Here is a 19,418-nt window from a genome sequence, read left to right as displayed (position 1 = left end):
TCAAATACCTCAACATGCTCCAAGTAAATTACTTGACCTTTGCATAGATTATGCCAACATTTTCGCTCTTGACACGGACAAAATGACTTTAAATAACTTCTACGAGCAAAAATTAAGATTGATAGACAACGAACCGGTATATGTTAAAAACTATAGATTGCCATACTCGCAACGTGAAGAAATAAATCGCCAAGTAAATAAATTGCTAGACAACGATTTGATTGAACCCAGTTATTCGAATTACAATAGTACTTTGATTGTAGTCCCAAAGAAAGATACTAGCCGTCAAAAAGCTTATCGTATGTGCGTAAATTTTCGCGCAGTAAACAAAGAACTCATTGCTGATACATTTTCACTAGCTAGAGTTGACGATATTTTAGACAATCTCGGTAGAGCAAACTATTTTTCCACATTAGATCTTTTTTCAAGATTTCATCAAATCCTCTTGCATCCTGACTCACGTGACATTACTTCTTTCAGCACCTTGGTCGGCGCATTTAGATGGAAAGTGCTTCCATTCGGTTTTAACATAGCAACAAATTCATTCTCACGAATGATGACAATAGCTTTTTCGGGTATACCACCCAGCGTCGCATTTTTATACGTCGACGATATTATCGTCATAGGTTGTAGTGAAGCACACCACATTAAAAATCTTTCAAAAGTTTTCGATACTTGTAGGTCTTCCAGTCTCAAACTTAACCCAAATAAATGCAACTTTTTACGACTCCAAAATAAACGCAATTAAAAAGTATACAAAACCGACTGACAAAGACGCGGTACGACGATTCGTCGCGTTTGCAAACTATTACAGACGGTTTATACCTAATTTTGCGTCTCTGGCAGCGCCTCTGAATCGATTAAGCAGAAAAAGAGTTGAATTTGTATGGGATGTTGAGTGCGAAAGATCATTTTTATCTTTGAAAGCAGCGTTACTTTCACCAAAATTACTTCAGTATGCAGATTTTACTAAACAATTCATTATTACCGTTGATGCTTCCTCAACTGGATGTGGCGCTATTTTGAGTCAGGAACAGCAAGGTAGTGATTTACCAATTTGTTTCGCTTCTAAAGAATTTATAAAGCATAGCAGAAAAAACCAGTTATAGAGTTGGAACTTTTAGATATTTATTTCGCAATAAAGCAATTTCGACCATATGTGTATGGTACCCATTTCATTGTAAAATCAGACCATAGACCTCTAGTATACTTATTCAACATGAAAGACCCATCTTCAAAACTTTTAAGAATAAGACTGGAACTATCTGAATATAACTTTACTATTGTATATATAAAGGGTAAATCAAACGTTTGTGCTGATGCACTATCGCGCATCACTATCGATGAGATTAAAGAAGCTAACAAACAAATTTTGGCAGTACAGACAATGGCAATGACAAAAAAGGCAAACGACAAAAATTTACATAGGAAAACAGACAAAAACGACGAAAAACAACTTACTTTACATGTCTACGACAAATTTTCATTTAATTTTTCGAAAAAAGTTCCACGAATAAGATCTGCAATTACGTACGATAAAAATAATAAAACAACAAATTTAAGAAATTTTGCGCATATTAAACATAACAAAGTCGAGTTACTTAGTTTTGAGCTTGTTAACGAAATAATGACTTTAGAGAAATTACTTTCGAGGCTGAATCAGAAGCCGGCAAACGCAAAATTAAGCAGATTGAATGGCCTAAAAACGATATTTTGTTCGAACATTATACTATTACAAATTTCAAAAATATTGAAAATAAAATTTTAAAATCATTAGAAATTATACAAACAGATCCAGTGGAGACAGTAACAGATGAAGATACAAAACTAAAGCTAATGAAAATTTACCATAATGATCCCATTTCTGGTGGACATTGTGGAATGAAAAGACTGTACGCAAAACTGCGAACAAAATTTTATTGGAAGAACATGACTCGTGATATATCGAAATATATCAAAAGTTGTAAATATTGTCTCTTAAACAAGGTTAAACCTAAAACAAAAGAAAAACTTGTTTTAACACCAACTCCTTGTAAACCAATTGATATACTACTATCTGACACAATAGGACCCCTACCTGAGTCCAAATATGGTAACAAGTTCGCACTTACCATGATTTGCGACATGACTAAATACCTGGTAACAGTCGCTGTGCCAGACAAATCGGCAAAAACGATCGCTTCAGCAATTTTTGAAGGATTCATTTTAACATACGGCACAATGAATGCCATAAAATCAGATTTAGGTACTGAATTTAAAAATGAATTATTTGAAGAATTAACTAAACTTCTAAATATTAAACATTATTTTTCAACTGCATGCCATCACGAAACTGTTGGCACGATTGAACGTAATCATAGAGTTTTTAATGAATACTTACGTGCATATTTAAAAGATACTTTTTCTGATTGGGATGTTTATTTAAAATATTTTACTTTCCTACACAACAATACGAGTAGCACAGTTTTCGACAATCAATTTTCTCCTTTCGAGTTAGTTTTTGGGAAAAAGGCAACTTCGCCTAATGAATTGACAAAAGAAACAATTGACCCAATTTATAACGTCGAAAACTATGCCAAAGAAGTTAAGTTTAGGATGCAGAAAACGCACAAAATGGCACAAAATCTAATAAAAATAAATTACAAAGTAAAAATCTGTACGATAAAACGGCACGACCTTTAATTGTAAAAACCGGAGATAAAGTACTTTTACAGAAAGAATCGCATCATAAACACGAAAATATTTATCAAGGTCAGTTTATTATAACTAAAATTAACGAACCTAACGTAACTATTTTCGATGAAGTTAAAAATAAAGAACACGTTGTACATAAAAATCGGCTAAGTAAAGTAAATTAACGTTACTTTAATATTTTGATTAATCTTTAAATTTGATTGGAAAAAAAAAACAAAAAAAATATTTTTTTTACTAGCATTTAAGCAGCCACGAAGGCTCAAAAACTGTTAAAACAAAAAAAGGAAAATAGCACAAAATGTTGTATATTTAAGAAAAAAGGGTATTTCTTAATTGCTAAAACAACAAAAAAAAACATATATATGAACTTAAAATTTTGAGATCCTGTACTTCCTTGTACAGGTCAGCATATAGTAATTATACCAAATACATTTCGAATGCGAAGGTCTATAATACAGCAAAAGTACCGAGAATTGACTGCCACATAATAAATTTGACAAGGAGACATATACTACGCTGTCTTAACAATGACAATAACACACTGATAAGTGCACCCTTCTATGAAAGCGAAGAATACTTTTCCCTTACAGTTAGAAATGGATTTACACCCACAGAATCATTCCTTTAGCTTGACAGGAATTTATTTATACAAAATAAAGATCACATACCGATAATCTATCACATTTTTAGAAGAGCGAATATGAAAATAATCACCTCGAAAACAACACAGAAAACAAACGTTTTAATACATATATCTCTACCAGAGACAAACTAGAAGCATCTTCCATCATAAGACAATGCTGGTGGCTAAATCACATATAACCACAACACCTGCCCATGCCGGACATCCGACATAATTTTCCCTTACTTAATTTTACCTTTTATTAAAAATATTTAATCAGGCATTGTTTTTAATGTTTTTTTTTTTTCTTTGCAACATAATCATGGTTCATACATGCTTTAAGTTAAAGCGGTTACACATAAGTGTTATCAACTAATAAAATGTTATATCATATGTAGCCCGCCAAGTACATGAGAACTTCTCTAGAGTGATTGTATAATTGTATTATTAAATGAAAACTATTGTTTATTTTAGTATATAAGATCATCAACATCGAAATAAATAAACACTAAAAAAAAAAAAACACTCTTATGCATGTTAAATATGAATTGACGCAAGTGGGAGTTGCTTGTCATTGTATAAATGTAAATACGTTGGATCTATCGTGAAATACATGCCACAGGGATTACGTAAGGGAAACGCTTCAAAGTGTGAGGAAAGAAGCCATACTCAAAGTCGGAGCTGCTATTATCATTTTTTAGAGATAACATATCAAGTTTATAAAAAATAGGATATATAAAAACCCGAAATGTCGATTTTTGAACTAGAGAAGCACTAGTTTTATTGAACTAGTACTTGTTTCGTACTTTATTTCTATTCTAAACCTAAGAAATTGCTATCAGAAGTTACTGTGCTGTGCTAACTGGCGCCATTGACACTGACAGCAAGGAAATATAAATCGCTTTCCACATGGCCCTGCTATATGGGGGCCTTCTTCCTCCCCTGCTTCCATAGGCGGGTTCCGAAAACAATACCTTTTTGGCCTGAGTATCATCTTTTATTCGTATAAAATGACCTAGTCAGCGTATTCGCGGTTGTTGTTGTTGTCGTAGCGATAAAGTGTTTTATATCGCTGGAGTATGTATGTAGATGTCTGCATAAATCTCGTACATCTCACCATTAAATCTTCTTTTGGTTTGTTTTTTTTAAAGAAATTTTATTTGAGGGACGAATAAATTATTTTGTTCTTTATTCGAATAATGAATAAACACGAAATTTTTAGCACGCAGCTCATGTGTCTGCTGAATCGAGTAAAAGACATTCACATGTGTGTGCTTTATATATACATTATACGAAATCATGATTCAATTACAAGAGGTTTGCTCGACAGACACATTTTTTGACAATTGCAGCCATTTTGCTCCCAAATCGAAATGACATCCGTTAACTGTGTTGTTTCTTAGCGATTTTTCGAAAAATATTAGTAGTAGAAATCGGAAGCAATCAGTTTACAAATACCCGATAAGTACTGAATTGCATAATTCCTTAGAACAATTTTTAAATTTTATGATGAATATATTAACTATGCCATAATCTAAAAGTGTGGTTTTATGAAAAGTACGGACATCAAGGAATCGTGCTCTTTCGTAAGCCTATGAACATACGAAACCTAAAACAATTCAAAATTCATCGTTCCTCGCCAAAAACTCGACTAGTAAATCGATTCACTTAAAAATGTCATTGGTAAATAATGGAGATGCCAAATGTACTCATTGAGCATGTTAACTTATTCATTCCGTATGTTCGGAACATTCATCTCCATTTAAGAATTTGGGTAATCGGTTTATATTTGGAACAATATGTATATACTTATTTGATATATTCGGACCTCGTGACGTAGTATAAAATGAACGTGTTCCGAATATTCTAAATTAACGGTTTATCCGGAACACTTCCATGAATACTTAACGGAAAAGAAATTTCAGAATAAGAAGGTGAAAACTCGCTGTGTAGCAGGACCGCACAAAAACTTAGCTCTTCTGTCAAAGTCAATGCCGGAATATAAAGTTCTAAGACAATAAGCCATTTTCTGTTTTTTTTTTGTCAGTTCATTGCGGCAGCTGAGTAAGAGTCCATGTCGGCTGCCTGTTCAAAATATTTTTAAAAAAATTCCCATTTCAGGATTTGTCACAAAAACACCCTATATTAGAATTAGATTGAAGAACGCCTTATCTCAAATTTCTTTTCATTAACTCCCTCTTATGTCAAAATGCATAAGTTCAACGCTCAGATAGGGAGTTTTTGAAACAAATTTTGATAGTGTATTTTTGAATTAAATCCTAACGTATGGCATTCTTCAAACAAATTGTGAAAGAATGACCAAACCAATATCAATTCACGAAATATTTAGTAGAAAATTAATTATTTCCCCCAAAACCTGTTGGCATTTACAAATTTATTATCACTACTAATATACTACTAAAGGTACTTTTCTACTACAATTTTCGCTGAAGGGGATTGAATTCCCCATTTTCCTTACTTCGAAAAAGCAACCCGTCCAAATTTTTCAATTTGGGAGTGTCAAAGCTCTGTCATCATTGGAGAACAAACCTCTGGTAATTGAATCATGATACGAAATCAAAACAAGACAGCCATAAAATTTTTATGATTGTAGCAGTATAAGTGTGACAAAATAATATTAAAATTTAGGTACATTCGATTAATGACTACAAAAACAAAAACGTTTGAACAGCAATGTATCGGCACTCTGATGGTTGGAAATGTACCTAGCCTTCTGTAGCAATATAGGAGTATTACATATCGATAGCTTAATGTGAAAATGTGCTTAGTCAACTTTTACGAATTTCACAGGAGGCGAAAAAAAATTAATAACTTTTGAAATAACCTTCTTTTTTCAAAACTGTGAAACTATTTCTAACGGTTCTGATCTGGACTCTTTTGCCGGATGGTGCGCAGAGAATAATTTATATTTAAATTCAAACAAATGCTGTGTTGTGTCTTATTCAAAAAAGACAACTGCCACATACTTTACCTACAAACTAAATACTAAATCTCTTAATCGATGTCAAAAGAGTAAAGGTTTGAGTGTAATTTTTAACTCCAAACTCTCTTTTTCTAGTACCATTGACTTCGTTGTTTCAAAATTTGTTGCAATGGTTGGGTTCAGTAGACGTAACACCAGTGACTTTAAGGAGCCTATGACGTTGAAGGCACTTTATATATCCTTGGTCAGAAGTCATCTTGAATATTACTCAATAATATGGAATCCTTTCTATGAATATAACTCCTATAAAATTGAAAAAGTTCAAAAATTGTTTACAAAAATTGCTTTACGTATGCTTCACTGGCCAGATGACCTCCAATCATATACCAGCAGGCACAAATTGCTTGGTCTTCAGGTTTTGCATGACAGAAGAACTTTTATCTCATTCATGCTTGCCTGTAATGTAATAAACTTTAGCACGAATTGCTCTGATTTATCTACTTTTTTCATTCCATATATTCCAAGCGTGATCTTCGGCATAACTGATTATTTATCTAAATAACTAATAAAACGAATTATGCTATGAATGAACCTATAACTAGGACTATACATCTAGCAAGTCGATTCAGTAGTGTTCTTAATTTTAATAACAGCTTATATAAGTTTAAGCTTTAATAGTTTTCCATGATTTATTTTCTTTTTGGCCGTTAGTATATACCGTTGTTGCTTTGTTGAGCTCAAGGCCGGATTAAATAAAACGCTTTTATTTTGTTTTTATTTAATTTAATGTCAATATTTCGACCTCAGTCTGAAGTCATCATCAGGACTGCAAAAAACAATATGTATTTATAACAAATATATGCCCCTAAAAACATTAATTAACATATATCATATTGTCACGGATATTACCATCACTAAGTTATCCCATCGCTAAGGCGATGCTAAGGCCATGCCAAGCAGTATTTACGTTAATAATCAAATCAAGTATACACATATATAAGGCAGCCCAGAGAGATGTCACACACAGATGCATTTACTTATACGCCTATGTGCGCGCGAGAGACTGTAAACTACAAACATTCACATCAATAATTCAATCTTTATGTATCTACATAAACGAATAAATAATTGCGTCTACACATATGTACGTATACGAGCAGCGGAGCGGCAATGCACAAACACATGCATATATCTTATCTCAGTGGTCACAAGAGAGGGCAATAATTTGTGCACGTAGTTGCGGCTGGCGATTTTGTAGCCGAAACAACTAGTAAGTTCTGGAAATCGAAGAGCCTAGAAGTATGCAGCGTAAACTATAAAAGCGGGGCAAGCGAGTAAGAAGTAATTCAGTTTGATTTGAGTTGTCAATCAGTTGCGATTAAGACGATATCTAGCGAGCAATAGCAGTATTATTTTGAATAGTGGAGTTTCATTTGAGCTATCAGTTTGGTTATTAAGCTATTCGTTGCACAGTTTGAGTGTTATTGTGAAGTATTTTAATAAAGGCCATTTTGCATTATTACAAATTGGAGTTATTTATTCAACAGTTTAGTGATTCGAACTTAGCAGAGGATTGCAAATAAGAGGATTTGCAAGCAAATTCGTTACAATTGGTGTCAGAAGAGGAATTGTTGAATAAATTCCAGAAGACAACAAGGATATGGCAAAGTTCAGTGAATTAAAGATCCAGCAACTGAAGAAGGAGTTGGAGAGCCGTGGATTGAATACAAGCGGCGTTAAACTCGAACTTCAGGCACGGCTACGAGAGGCAATGGAAGCAGAAGGAATTGATGTGGAAGAGTATGTCTTTCACCTTGATGGCGAGGAGACAACAAAAATTGAAGAGAAAAACGAAACATCGCAGACGGTTACCAGCACAGACTTGAACATGATTTTGTCTGCAATATCTGCTCAAACATCGACAGTGGCTTCTCAACTGGAATCGCAAAAGACAGATATAACATCTCAACTGTCATTTCAACTAGAAGAACAGAAAACGTATATGTCATCACAGATGGAATCCCAAGAGACACGAATAACATCGAAGATTGAAGCACAAGAAACACGTATTTCAGAAATGTCGACACAAATTTCTTCACAACTGGAATCGCAGGAAACCCGTATAACATTAAAGATGAAAGAACAAGAGGAGCGCTTATCATTGCAGGTGGCACAAATGTCTTCACAGTTAGAAGCACAGGAAGCAAGGGTAACATCAAAGCTGGAAGCGCAAGATGCAAAAATCGCTCAATTTCAGGCAGAAGTCGATGATTTGAAGGGTCGTATGGAGCAGTTACAATTAAATCGTCCAGCGGTTTCAACGAGTAATACAAGGGTAGAGGCACCATCCTTTGACGGTTCTGTTCCTTTCCAGGTCTTTAAGCTACAGTTTGAGAAGACCGCAGCAGTGAACAACTGGAATGCGGAAGATAAAGTTGCTGCACTGTTCGTGGCATTGAAAGGGCCTGCAGAGGAAATCTTACAGACGATTCCAGAGTACGAACGGAACAGTTATGAAACATTGATGGCTGCTGTAGAACGACGTTATGGAAGCGAGCATAGGAAACAGATATTCCAAATTGAGTTGCAAAACCGCTACCAAAAAGCAAATGAGACATTGCAGGAGTTTGCTTCAGATATTGAAAGATTGGCTCATCTTGCAAATGCGGACACACCCGTGGAATACACTGAAAGGGTAAAAATCCAGAGCTTCATAAATTGCATACGAGATGTGGAAACGAAGCGGGCTACATATGCGAATCCAAAACTAACGTTTGCTGAAACGGTATCCCATGCATTGACCCAGGAAACGGCGTCATTATTGAGTAAACCAGGGCCCGAATCGCCACATACGATCACGGATCGAAAACTATACGAAAGACAATTACGTGATACGTCAGACGTATGGGTCGATTGGCATTACCACATACGAAAGCTATCGTATCGTAATTCATTCTTAGTTCACAATAGATTTTAAGGTCCACATCACTGTGGATTTTATTTTTATGTCACAGTAGATGTGGAAATGTCAAAATATTTAAAAATTTTAATAAACAAACGAAATTTCAAAATGGATGTGCACTTACTTTTCTATATAAGTTCAAGCGATAGTGAGGAAGATGAAACAGTAGCACGGAGGCTACTTAGAGATAAAAGTGACCTTTAGCTTTACCACAAACTGCGTAAGTATGTGGCAAATAAAGTTTTACAAGTATACAAAAATGTGTGTTCTGCAGATTCTTGAAACGATTTAGATTATCTAAAGAGGCTTTCCAGTTTGTACTTCATGCCTTAAATTTGAAGCAGTCGGATGCAAAAGCGGTGCCTCCAGTTCTACAACTAGCTGCCACACTTTCTCTTCTAGGAAGTGGCGGGTATCAGCATTGTGTCGGCAGTGATTATTTGGTTGGAATGTGCCAGAGCACTGTGTCAAAGATAACATCCCACGTTATTCTCGAAATGGAGAACAAGTTGTGTCCACAAAATATACAATTTCATTTAAACGAAACTTCGGAATGCAAGCAATGGTTTATGGATAAATACAAAATACCTGGAGGTAGGCAAACGTTCAATTACATTTATTAAATAAGTTTTTTAATTGAATATCTACTTTTACAGTAATCGGTTGCATTGATGGCACACACATCGGCTTGCAAAGACCATCTGTGGATGAGCATATGTACTTTAATAGGAAAGGATACCATAGTATCAACGCAATGATAGTGAGTTGTTGCTCATTTTCTTTATTCTTTGTACTAACTATATAAATATTTTGGCAGATGTGCGATCACACCTATAAAATTTTGGCAATCAACTGTCAGTACGGTGGTGCGGCTCATGATTCCTTCGTTTGGAGGCATTCAGATCAACGACGAGTATTGCAAGAGAGGTTTGAAATTAATAGGCGGAGCAATGCGTGGCTTTTAGGTACGACAGTGTTTGCTTTTTGGTTAATATTACTATTGTAATGACAATTTTCATTTCAACAGGTGATTCTGGCTATCCACTAGAGCCGTGGTGCATAACGCCTTACCGAAACCCCGCCGATGGCTCCAGTGAATCCGCATTTAATGATGTACACTCAAAAGCAAGATGTATCATCGAACGTACCATTGGTATTTTTAAAGGACGTTGGAGAATATTAGGGTATGGCAATAGGGGTAGATACCATCTTACAAAAGTGGCACGATTTGCCAATGTGTGTGCAGCTTTACATAATATCTGCATACAGTTCAAAATTGATTACAACGTACGAAGATATGAATCAGACCAAATCAGCGATGTTGACCCAGGCGAAGCCAACCATCTTACCACAATTGGTCAAACAATAAGAGACCAAATAAAACACTCTCTAATTAATTCCACGTAAAAATTAAGAAAAAACGATTTGTAAAAGCAAATGAATTCATTTAATTGTTTCTACTAAGTGCTAAGTATGTATGTTAAAATTAGAGATAAATGAAATCACTATTCGCTTAATTGCTAAAATCACAAAAATTAAAAAAATTCAGGTACAAACTTTGTTTTTACTAAGTGCTAAGTATGTATGTTAAAATTAGAAATAAAATAAATGAAATGACTATTCGTTTAATTGCTTAAAATCAAAAAATTAAAAAAATTCAGATACAAACTTGTTAAAGCTAACATAAAATTTTAATTTCTTCTTTTTCTATTTACACTTATTGCTAGAGACTCTAATTCTAAATTTTTGATTTGTAAATCAAGTGCATGTGATTCTTGATGCAGTTTATGCTTCTCCTCCTTAATGGTCAGCATCCTTTCATGCACTTGCAACAACCTCTCCTGCACCTGCACCAATCGGTCAATCTTCTCCCCCGAATCGCGCTGAAAATCAGACACTACTCAAATTTTGTTGGAGCAGGGACAATTTTTCGGCACTCTTACTTACTCTCCGTGGAGTATTGCACCGAGAGGTTACGCGCGGTGTAAGGGTAGTAACCGACCTAGATGGACCAGGTAAAGCGCTGGCTGATGCGCTGCTTGTTCCACTATCACTGTTGCTCTCACTATCACTATTTTCGGTGCTGCTTCTATGAGCGGGTGAATTGCCAAAAGTGCGAACGGTACTATTCCCGTCCACTGCGACCTCAAGTCCGGCTGCCTCTATAATCAATTCCTCAGTTGCACTGATGGGAATTTCATTATAAGGACCTCCTCCAGTTTGTCTTTTGGACAATTTGTTGTGGGAAAGCTTCTTCTTCGCCTGATATTTTTGATCTGCGAAAACCTACGAGCAAACATTTGTAAGTATCTTGGTTGCACTTTATATATATATATATATACCTTCCTCCACATTTTGGCGTCTTTTACTGGTGGCCCGTCAGCATTTAAACGCTTGGAAAGCTCCTCCCACAGTCTGTTGGACGTTGCTCTACCTTGTGCGGAATTGGGAAATTTGTTTTTCGCCAAGTTCGGGTGTTCCGCCATAAATTGCGCCATGCACTCCTTTTGGTTTGGGTTTAGCTTGTTAAAATTCGTCCTTAAATAATAAAATTTAGTCCAACAATAATATAAACACATATTTTGAGAAATAACTTACATTTTCTCTTATATTTGTATTAAATTTTTGTATATTTATATATTTGTACTCGCTTTCGGTTGCCGGTTTGTAATCGAATAACAATACGAACGATCGAGTGCAATTGTCTCTCGTTCACGGTTGTCGCGATACCGATTTACGATCCACAAAGTACGTTCACGTATGTAGTAATCCCAAAAAGTGACATTTTACGTGACGGATCGTACGATCACGTATGTCATAATCCAAAAAACAAGTTTTTACGTGACGAGTTATACGATCACGTATGTGGCGATTCGGGCCCAGCATACAAAGCTCATCGTGTGGAAGTAGAAAGGCCGGAGTGGGTAGATACAATTTTGGAAGCTCTGAAGGGATCACAACAGAAAAATGCCGGAGTTATGAAATGTTTCAAGTGCGGTAACCCAGGTCACATTGCACGTCATTGGAGTAGCAATTCCAATAGTTCCAACAATGTGGGTGGGCGTAAACGCAGAGCTGAAGGAGACGAGCAAATCTCCAAATCCACTCAATCGTTAAACTAAAGCGAGTCAGCCGCAAGGGGCGACAGCTGGCTCCCTCAATTGAATGCCCCATAATCTCTATCTCGCAAATTGGAAGAAGGTCAAGCAATCTTACTGTTGGAGGACATGTGGACGGAAAGGAACGGTTACTGACTGTAGATACGGGTGCATCTCATTCCATCATTCGAGCGGATTTAGTAAACAAGAAGATAAGACCATTGCTTGGAGCAAGATTACGTACAGCCACGGGAGAGGACACCCAGGTAATTGGAGAAGTAGAATGTGAAGTAGCAATTGGGAACGTCACGGTACTTCACAATTTTATAGTGGCAGGTATTGTTGATGAAATCATAATTGGAGTGGACTTCTTAATCAACCAAGGCATCAAGATCGATATGCAAAGCAAGACGATGCGATATAAGAACATGGATGTGCCACTTAATTTCGGCTACGAGAGAGGCTACAGCAGTAAACGAGTGCTGGTGGAAGAGAGTCAGCAAATACCACCAAAATCAGAAGCAGTCATCTGGGCAAAGGTAGATGGAGATTGTGGGACAAACAAATTGTGGGTTGTCGAAGCAGCAAATAAATCAGCACTGAACATACTTGTAGGAAAAACCCTGGCCATGACAAAACAAGATGGACGTATTCCGGTAAGAGTACTCAATGAGTTCAAGTCACCATTCAATTTGACCAAAGGAGCTATTTTGGGAAGATGCCAAGAGGCCGAAGTAGTTATTAACTGTGAACAGCTCCAGGAATACGTTTCATCTAGTAATACTGATCTTTCAAATGATATCACGGCATGGACGCATGGGCTAGAGGACCCCTATCAGAGTAAGGCAAAACAACTGCTCCTAAAGTACGCGAACATATTTGACCAGGATGATTCTAAACCAGGCCGCACCAACATTGTGAAACACCAAATTGACACTGGAGATGCGAGGCCGATCCGTCAAGCTCCACGTAGTGTTCCACTGGCGAAGCGGGAAGTTGTGAGTCAAATCATTCAAGAAATGAGCGACAGCGGCGTCATCGAACCATCAGCTAGTCCATGGAGCTCACCGGTAGTACTTGTAAAAAAGAAGGATGGAAAAATGAGGTTTTGCGTGGACTGCCGGAAGTTGAATGACGTAACGAAAAAGGATAGCTACCCATTGCCAAGAATTGACGACACTCTGGACTCGCTATCTGGTACGAAATGGTTTTCCACGCTGGATTTGAAAAGCGGCTACTGGCAAGTGGAGGTGAAGGAGGAAGATAAAGAGAAAACAGCCTTCAGTGTCGGTGATGGTCTTTGGCAATTTACAGTGATGCCTTTTGGACTTTGTAATGCACCAGCTACTTTTGAGAGACTCATGGACCAGGTACTGAAAGGACTACATTGGAAAACATGCTTGGTGTACCTGGACGACATCATCGTATTGGGCAAGAACTTTGATGAACATCTTAAGAACTTGGAGGAAGTTTTCCAGAGAATAGCTGGCGCTGGTCTGAAGTTAAGTCCCAAAAAGTGTGCGCTGTTTAAAAAGGAAGTCAATTATTTGGGTCACAAGGTAACGACAGAGGGCATCTGCACTGCGAACGAAAAAATAGAGGCTGTAAAGGATTGGCCAAGACCACAGAACCTACATGAATTGAGAAGTTTTCTTGGGCTGTGCACATATTACCGCCGATTTGTACCAAATTTTTCCAGCGTAGCCCATAGCCTCCATGAGCTTACAAGAAAAAACAAAGCTTTTGAATGGAAGAAGGAGCAAGAAGTGGCTTTCCAAACATTGAAGGAGCGTTTGTGCACTGCCCCAATGTTAGCATATCCGATTCCAGGAGCAACATTTATTCTGGATACAGATGCGAGTGGATATGCTATAGGAGGCGTTTTATCACAACTGGTCGATGGACAGGAGAAGGTAGTTGCATATTACAGCCGTTCGATTGGAAAACCAGAGAGGAACTACTGTGTTTCGCGGAGAGAGCTGTTGGCATTGGTAGACTGCATTAAACATTTTCACAAATACCTCTGCGGCCAGCGATTCCGTGTCAGGACAGATCACGCAGCGTTGAAATGGCTTCTGCAGTTCCGTAATCCGGAAGGACAATTGGCACGGTGGATCGAGCGACTACAAAGCTACGACTTTCCATTGAGCATCGAAAAGGTAGTACCCATGGAAATGCTGATGCAATGTCACGAAGACCATGTAGTTTGGAATGCAAGCACTGTTCAAAAGCCGAGGCTAAAGAAGACATTATAGATGTCCGGCTAATGAATATAACATGTACAGATGAATGGGACAAGGAACAGCTAAGAAAGTGCCAGCTAAAAGATGCAGATCTGTCACGTGTTATGCAAGGGCTTGAACGAAATGAAAGACCAAACAGAGAAGAGATGTCAGCAGAGAGTCCCATTGCGAAGTCATATTGGGCACAGTGGAACAGTTTAGAATTGATATCCGGTTGCCTTCATCGACTATGGGAGAGTGAGGATGGTAAATACAAGAATAAACTGATAGTTGTTCCCAGAAAGAGGATTCCTGACGTGCTCAGCGAGCTGCATAATGGTCCAAGCGGAGGTCATCTTGGAATCACGAAGACGCTCGAGAAGATTAAACAGAGATTCTCTTGGGTTGGTTGCCGTCAGTCGGTCACTGAGTGGATTGCGAACTGCGAGGTTTGCAGCAGAGCGAAAGGGCCCAGAACACGAAGTCATGGCCAGATGAAGCAATATAACTCAGGTGCGCCATTTGAAAGGATCGCCATGGATGTCGCAGGTCCATTTCCTACTAGTAACCGCGGAAACAAATACGTACTGGTGGTTATGGATTATTTCAGTAAATGGCCAGAGGTATACCCAATCCCAAACCAAGAAGCAGAAACAGTAGCAGAAGTGGTTAAAAACGAATGGGTTGCAAGGTATGGTGTACCAATGGAGTTACATTCTGACCAAGGCAGGAATTTCGAATCAGCTGTGTTCCAGGAAATGTGTAAGTCATTGGGCATTCGAAAAACACGGACAACTGCATTGCATCCTCAATCCGATGGTATGGTAGAACGATTCAATAGAACATTGGAGGAGCACTTAAGGAAAGTAGTAGACAAGTACCATAAAGAATGGGATACCCGCATACCATTATTCTTAATGGCTTACCGATCAGCAGTGCATGAGACAACGGGCCAAACCCCTGCAAAATAATTTTTGGCAATGACCTTAGACTGCCAGCTGATTTGAAGTTTGGGATAGATGCCAATGCGGAGAGAAATGTCAGGAAATCCACTAGTGATTTGGAAGAAGAGCTAAGAGAAATACATGATCTGATAAGGCAAAGAACAAAGATTATGAGTGACAAGATGAAAGCCAGATACGATAAAGCAATTAATTCAGAAGGTTTTCAGGAAGGAGATTTGGTGCTGTTATACAACCCACAACGTAAAAAAGGTTTGTCCCCGAAATTGCAGTGTAATTGGGAAGGCCCATACAAAGTTGTAAAACGGATCAACGATGTAGTGTACCGCATACAAACCATCGGTAAACCACGAACCAAAATGAAAGTGGTCCATTTGGAAAGGCTGGCAATGTTTAGATCGAGAGATTTGTCTGATCGGGACGATCAGACTTAGGTGGAGGGCAGTGTCACGGATATTACCATCACTAAGTTATCCCATCGCTAAGGCGATGCTAAGGCCATGCCAAGCAGTATTTACGTTAATAATCAAATCAAGTATACACATATATAAGGCAGCCCAGAGAGATGTCACACACAGATGCATTTACTTATACGCCTATGTGCGCGCGAGAGACTGTAAACTACAAACATTCACATCAATAATTCAATCTTTATGTATCTACATAAACGAATAAATAATTGCGTCTACACATATGTACGTATACGAGCAGCGGAGCGGCAATGCACAAACACATGCATATATCTTATCTCAGTGGTCACAAGAGAGGGCAATAATTTGTGCACGTAGTTGCGGCTGGCGATTTTGTAGCCGAAACAACTAGTAAGTTCTGGAAATCGAAGAGCCTAGAAGTATGCAGCGTAAACTATAAAAGCGGGGCAAGCGAGTAAGAAGTAATTCAGTTTGATTTGAGTTGTCAAGCAGTTGCGATTAAGACGATATCTAGCGAGCAATAGCAGTATTATTTTGAATAGTAGAGTTTCATTGAGCTATCAATCAGTGTGGTTATTAAGCAAGCTATTCGTTGCACAGTTTGAGTGTATTGTGAAGTACTTTAATAAAGGCCATTTTGCATTATTACAAATTGGAGTTATTTATTCAACAGTTTAGTGATTCGAACTTAGCAGAGGATTGCAAATAAGAGGATTTGCAAGCAAATTCGTTACAATATCAACACAACTTACAGCTTAAGCTGCACTTGCAAGACTAACTTTTAACAAAACAATTATAAAATGAAACAGCGATTGATAATCTAAACAGAGAGTATAAACAAATGAAAGAACTGTAATTGTAAACAAAAAACTTTCAAAACAACAAAGTAATAGACGGCGAATACATAAATGCGTGGTCATCTCAGCATTAAAATTCCATTCAAAACGAAGACGAAGCCTTTTTTTTATTTATTTATTATTTGTTGGGGAAATATGCAATATTACCCTAACAGTTTTTAGCACGCTGGCTGCGAGGGCCTTCGGTACTTCATGCTTTACATATGGCTTATTACTAAGTATTTTCATATGTTAATATGCGTTAAAAGCGTATGTTATTAGATGTATTCTAACATATTTATACATTTTATGAAGTTGTATATGGTAATCACATTATTATAGGTAACGTTTCTTAATAGTGAGGATGGTATTGTAGTTCCAAATGTCGTTTGTCGTTTTGTAGTTAGTGCTGGGCAGCGATCAAGAACGTGGTCAATTGAAAATAGATGCCCGCAGAACCGACAAGGCGAAGGTGGCGTACCAAGTAGTATATGTTCGTGGGATATTTTGGTGTGCCTGAGCCTGAGTCTAATAAAGATGGTGATTTGCTGTTTGGAGAGTCGAGCTGGGTATATTGACTTTTCACCTAGTGGATTTAGAAGGGAATATGAATGGTTAAAATGGGACCACTCAACTGTTTTTAGGTGTGACAGGTGGCAGTCGATAGTTTTGAGAATATCGTTTTTGGAGCAGGTGTTGAAGGAGAAGGTGGGATTGTAGTGGGTACCTTTGGCAGCTGAGTCCCCATACTCATCGCCGGGGATACCTATATGGCTAGGTATCCATAAAACTTTTATCTTTTTTGTCCATTTTATTAGTTTTTCCCTAATTTGGGTAACAGTCTTGTCATCCTCGTTAAATATGCTTTTTAATGCTTGGCAGACAGACAAACTATCTGTGCAAATTAGAAATTTGCCTTTGTTGCTTGCTGCGTACTCTGAAGCTTTAAGAATAGCCAGTGCCTCGGCTGAGAAGATTGAATTATTTGGTGTTAAATAGCCGTTGGATATTAGCGAACCGTCTCTGTGTACTACCGCGAATGTTGTGCTAAGGTCGGTTTTAGAGCCATCTGTGAAGATCGGTACCCAATCTCTAAGACATTGCGAGTGTATCAGTTCCTCGTAGTGTTGCTTGAAAACTAAGCTGTTCGTATTAAGCTTACGGAGAGCATGTAGATCAATGTTTACTGCTGTAGGAGGAAGTTCCCAGGGCGGCTGACTGCTACCTTTAAAACCGGTTGAAGGTGGAGAGATGCCGAGGGTTTTGCAATTGGAAACGCAAAGGCGGATGACCGACATTGTTTTGAAAGAACGTTTATGGCGGAAAGCCGTTTTAAAGGTGCTGAAAAGAAGCTTATTTGTGGTATTGACCAGCTTGGGTATAAGTTAAAGCGTGCAAGTTAGGCGTCTATGAATAATAGAAGGGAGACCAGCTTCAGCTAGGATCCCCTTGATGGGGGAGGTTGGGAAGGCATTAATGCTACGCCGGGCCGCAGAATGATAGGGGGAGTTGAGAAGATTGAGGTGGCTTTTGGCACACCATCCGTAGATAGGGAGGCCGTATTCTATTTTGGATATGATGATAGAGCGAGTGATGTTTATGAGGCTATTTTGGTGAATTTGGAGGTGTCTCGACGCTAAATACTTAATAATATTAAGCCTAGTAGCAAGGTTTTTTCTTAACAAGACGCAGTGCTGTTTGAAGGTATATTTATTATCAAACGTTACTCCGAGAATTTTGTGTGTGAGTACATTTTCTATGGGTATGTTGTTGATGTTGATGTTTATGGGTTGACAGTTGGATTTCCGACATATATGTAGAAGCTTGCATTTGCTGTAGGTCAATACCGTGCCTGAGTACTGTCCCCAGGAATTAATGTCGAGGAGTAGGTTCGTGAAATGTCTCTCTACCTTTGTGTTCTCTTTGGCTTTAGTATAAAAGATTGCGTCGTCTGCATAGATACGGAAGTGAATGGACTTGAAATTATTAGCTATTACATTCAGTTTTTCAAAAGCAATTGTAAATAGCACCACTGATAGTGGAGAGCCTTGAGGAATTCCGTTGTCAATGGGATATGGGCAGCACGATTCGCCATTTACTTTCACCTGGAATTTGCGACCGGAGAGGAATGATTTAATGAGGTTGTATACCTTAGGGCCTATACGCCAGGATGATAACTGTTCGAGGACAACGTGGGCTCCAATGCGGTCGAAGGCTTTTTCGAAGTCTGTTGAGAGAATAGTCACATGGTTTTTGGTGGAGAGCGCATCTGTAATAAAATGCTGCAGGGGAAGCAGGCAATCTAAGACTCCATGTTTTCTTTTGAACGCTACTTGGTTGTGACTCGCAAGGCCATTTTTCGAGAGATAAACCACATACGGCGTTGTGCTAGCATTTTCTCGAGCGTTTTGCTGAGGCAAGAAAGAAGGGATATAGGTCTGTAGCTACTAATGAGTCCTGGGGGTTTGTTGCTTTGGAATCGATAGAATGGAAGCGGATAACCAGGTATGTGGGTAGGTTCCACTTTCAAGAATATCATTATACAATGAAAGCAGGCAATGTTTGCAGGACTTGGGGAGGTTTCGTAACATGGGGTATGATATTTTGTCTCTACCCGGTGTTTTGCCCTTAGCATGCTGAACGGCAG

General features: G+C 38.0%; 2 protein-coding genes and 1 long non-coding RNA gene across 7 annotated transcripts in view; 2 read left to right on the top strand and 1 right to left on the bottom strand.

Annotated features, from left to right (window-relative positions):
* The window catches only part of Arp1 (Actin-related protein 1), a 482,639-nt gene that overhangs the window by 438,735 nt on the left and 24,486 nt on the right, over window positions 1–19,418 (top strand). The gene's annotated exons all lie outside the window — the stretch shown is intronic.
* LOC137238638 (putative nuclease HARBI1) lies at window positions 9,428–10,629 on the top strand. Its single transcript, XM_067763788.1, has 5 exons — window positions 9,428–9,442; window positions 9,497–9,816; window positions 9,879–9,982; window positions 10,040–10,187; window positions 10,250–10,629. Exons 2-5 carry the CDS (start codon window positions 9,672–9,674, stop codon window positions 10,627–10,629), a joined length of 777 nt encoding a protein of 258 aa, XP_067619889.1. The 5' UTR covers window positions 9,428–9,442; window positions 9,497–9,671.
* LOC137238274 (uncharacterized) lies at window positions 11,191–12,092 on the bottom strand. The gene is made up of 3 exons (XR_010949145.1): window positions 11,821–12,092; window positions 11,565–11,760; window positions 11,191–11,508 (listed from the first exon to the last, which is right to left on the bottom strand). It is a non-coding gene; the product is annotated as an uncharacterized lncRNA (long non-coding RNA).

Source organism: Eurosta solidaginis, chromosome 1 (assembly GCF_040869045.1).
Source record: "Eurosta solidaginis isolate ZX-2024a chromosome 1, ASM4086904v1, whole genome shotgun sequence".
NCBI lineage: Eukaryota > Metazoa > Arthropoda > Insecta > Diptera > Tephritidae > Eurosta > Eurosta solidaginis.
The sequence above is the reverse complement of the archived record's forward strand: the minus strand, read 5'-3'. Positions and strand labels throughout refer to the sequence as shown.

What these genes read in the sequence shown, in the direction of transcription:
- LOC137238638 (XM_067763788.1), top strand. Translation starts at nt 9,672, where the DNA reads ATGTGCCAGAGCACTGTGTCAAAGATAACATCCCACGTTATTCTCGAA. An exon ending in TAAATACAAAATACCTGGAG is followed by an intron (nt 9,817 to 9,878) that starts GTAGGCAAACGT and finishes CTACTTTTACAG; the next exon opens with TAATCGGTTGCATTGATGGC. An exon ending in ATAGTATCAACGCAATGATA is followed by an intron (nt 9,983 to 10,039) that starts GTGAGTTGTTGC and finishes ATATTTTGGCAG; the next exon opens with ATGTGCGATCACACCTATAA.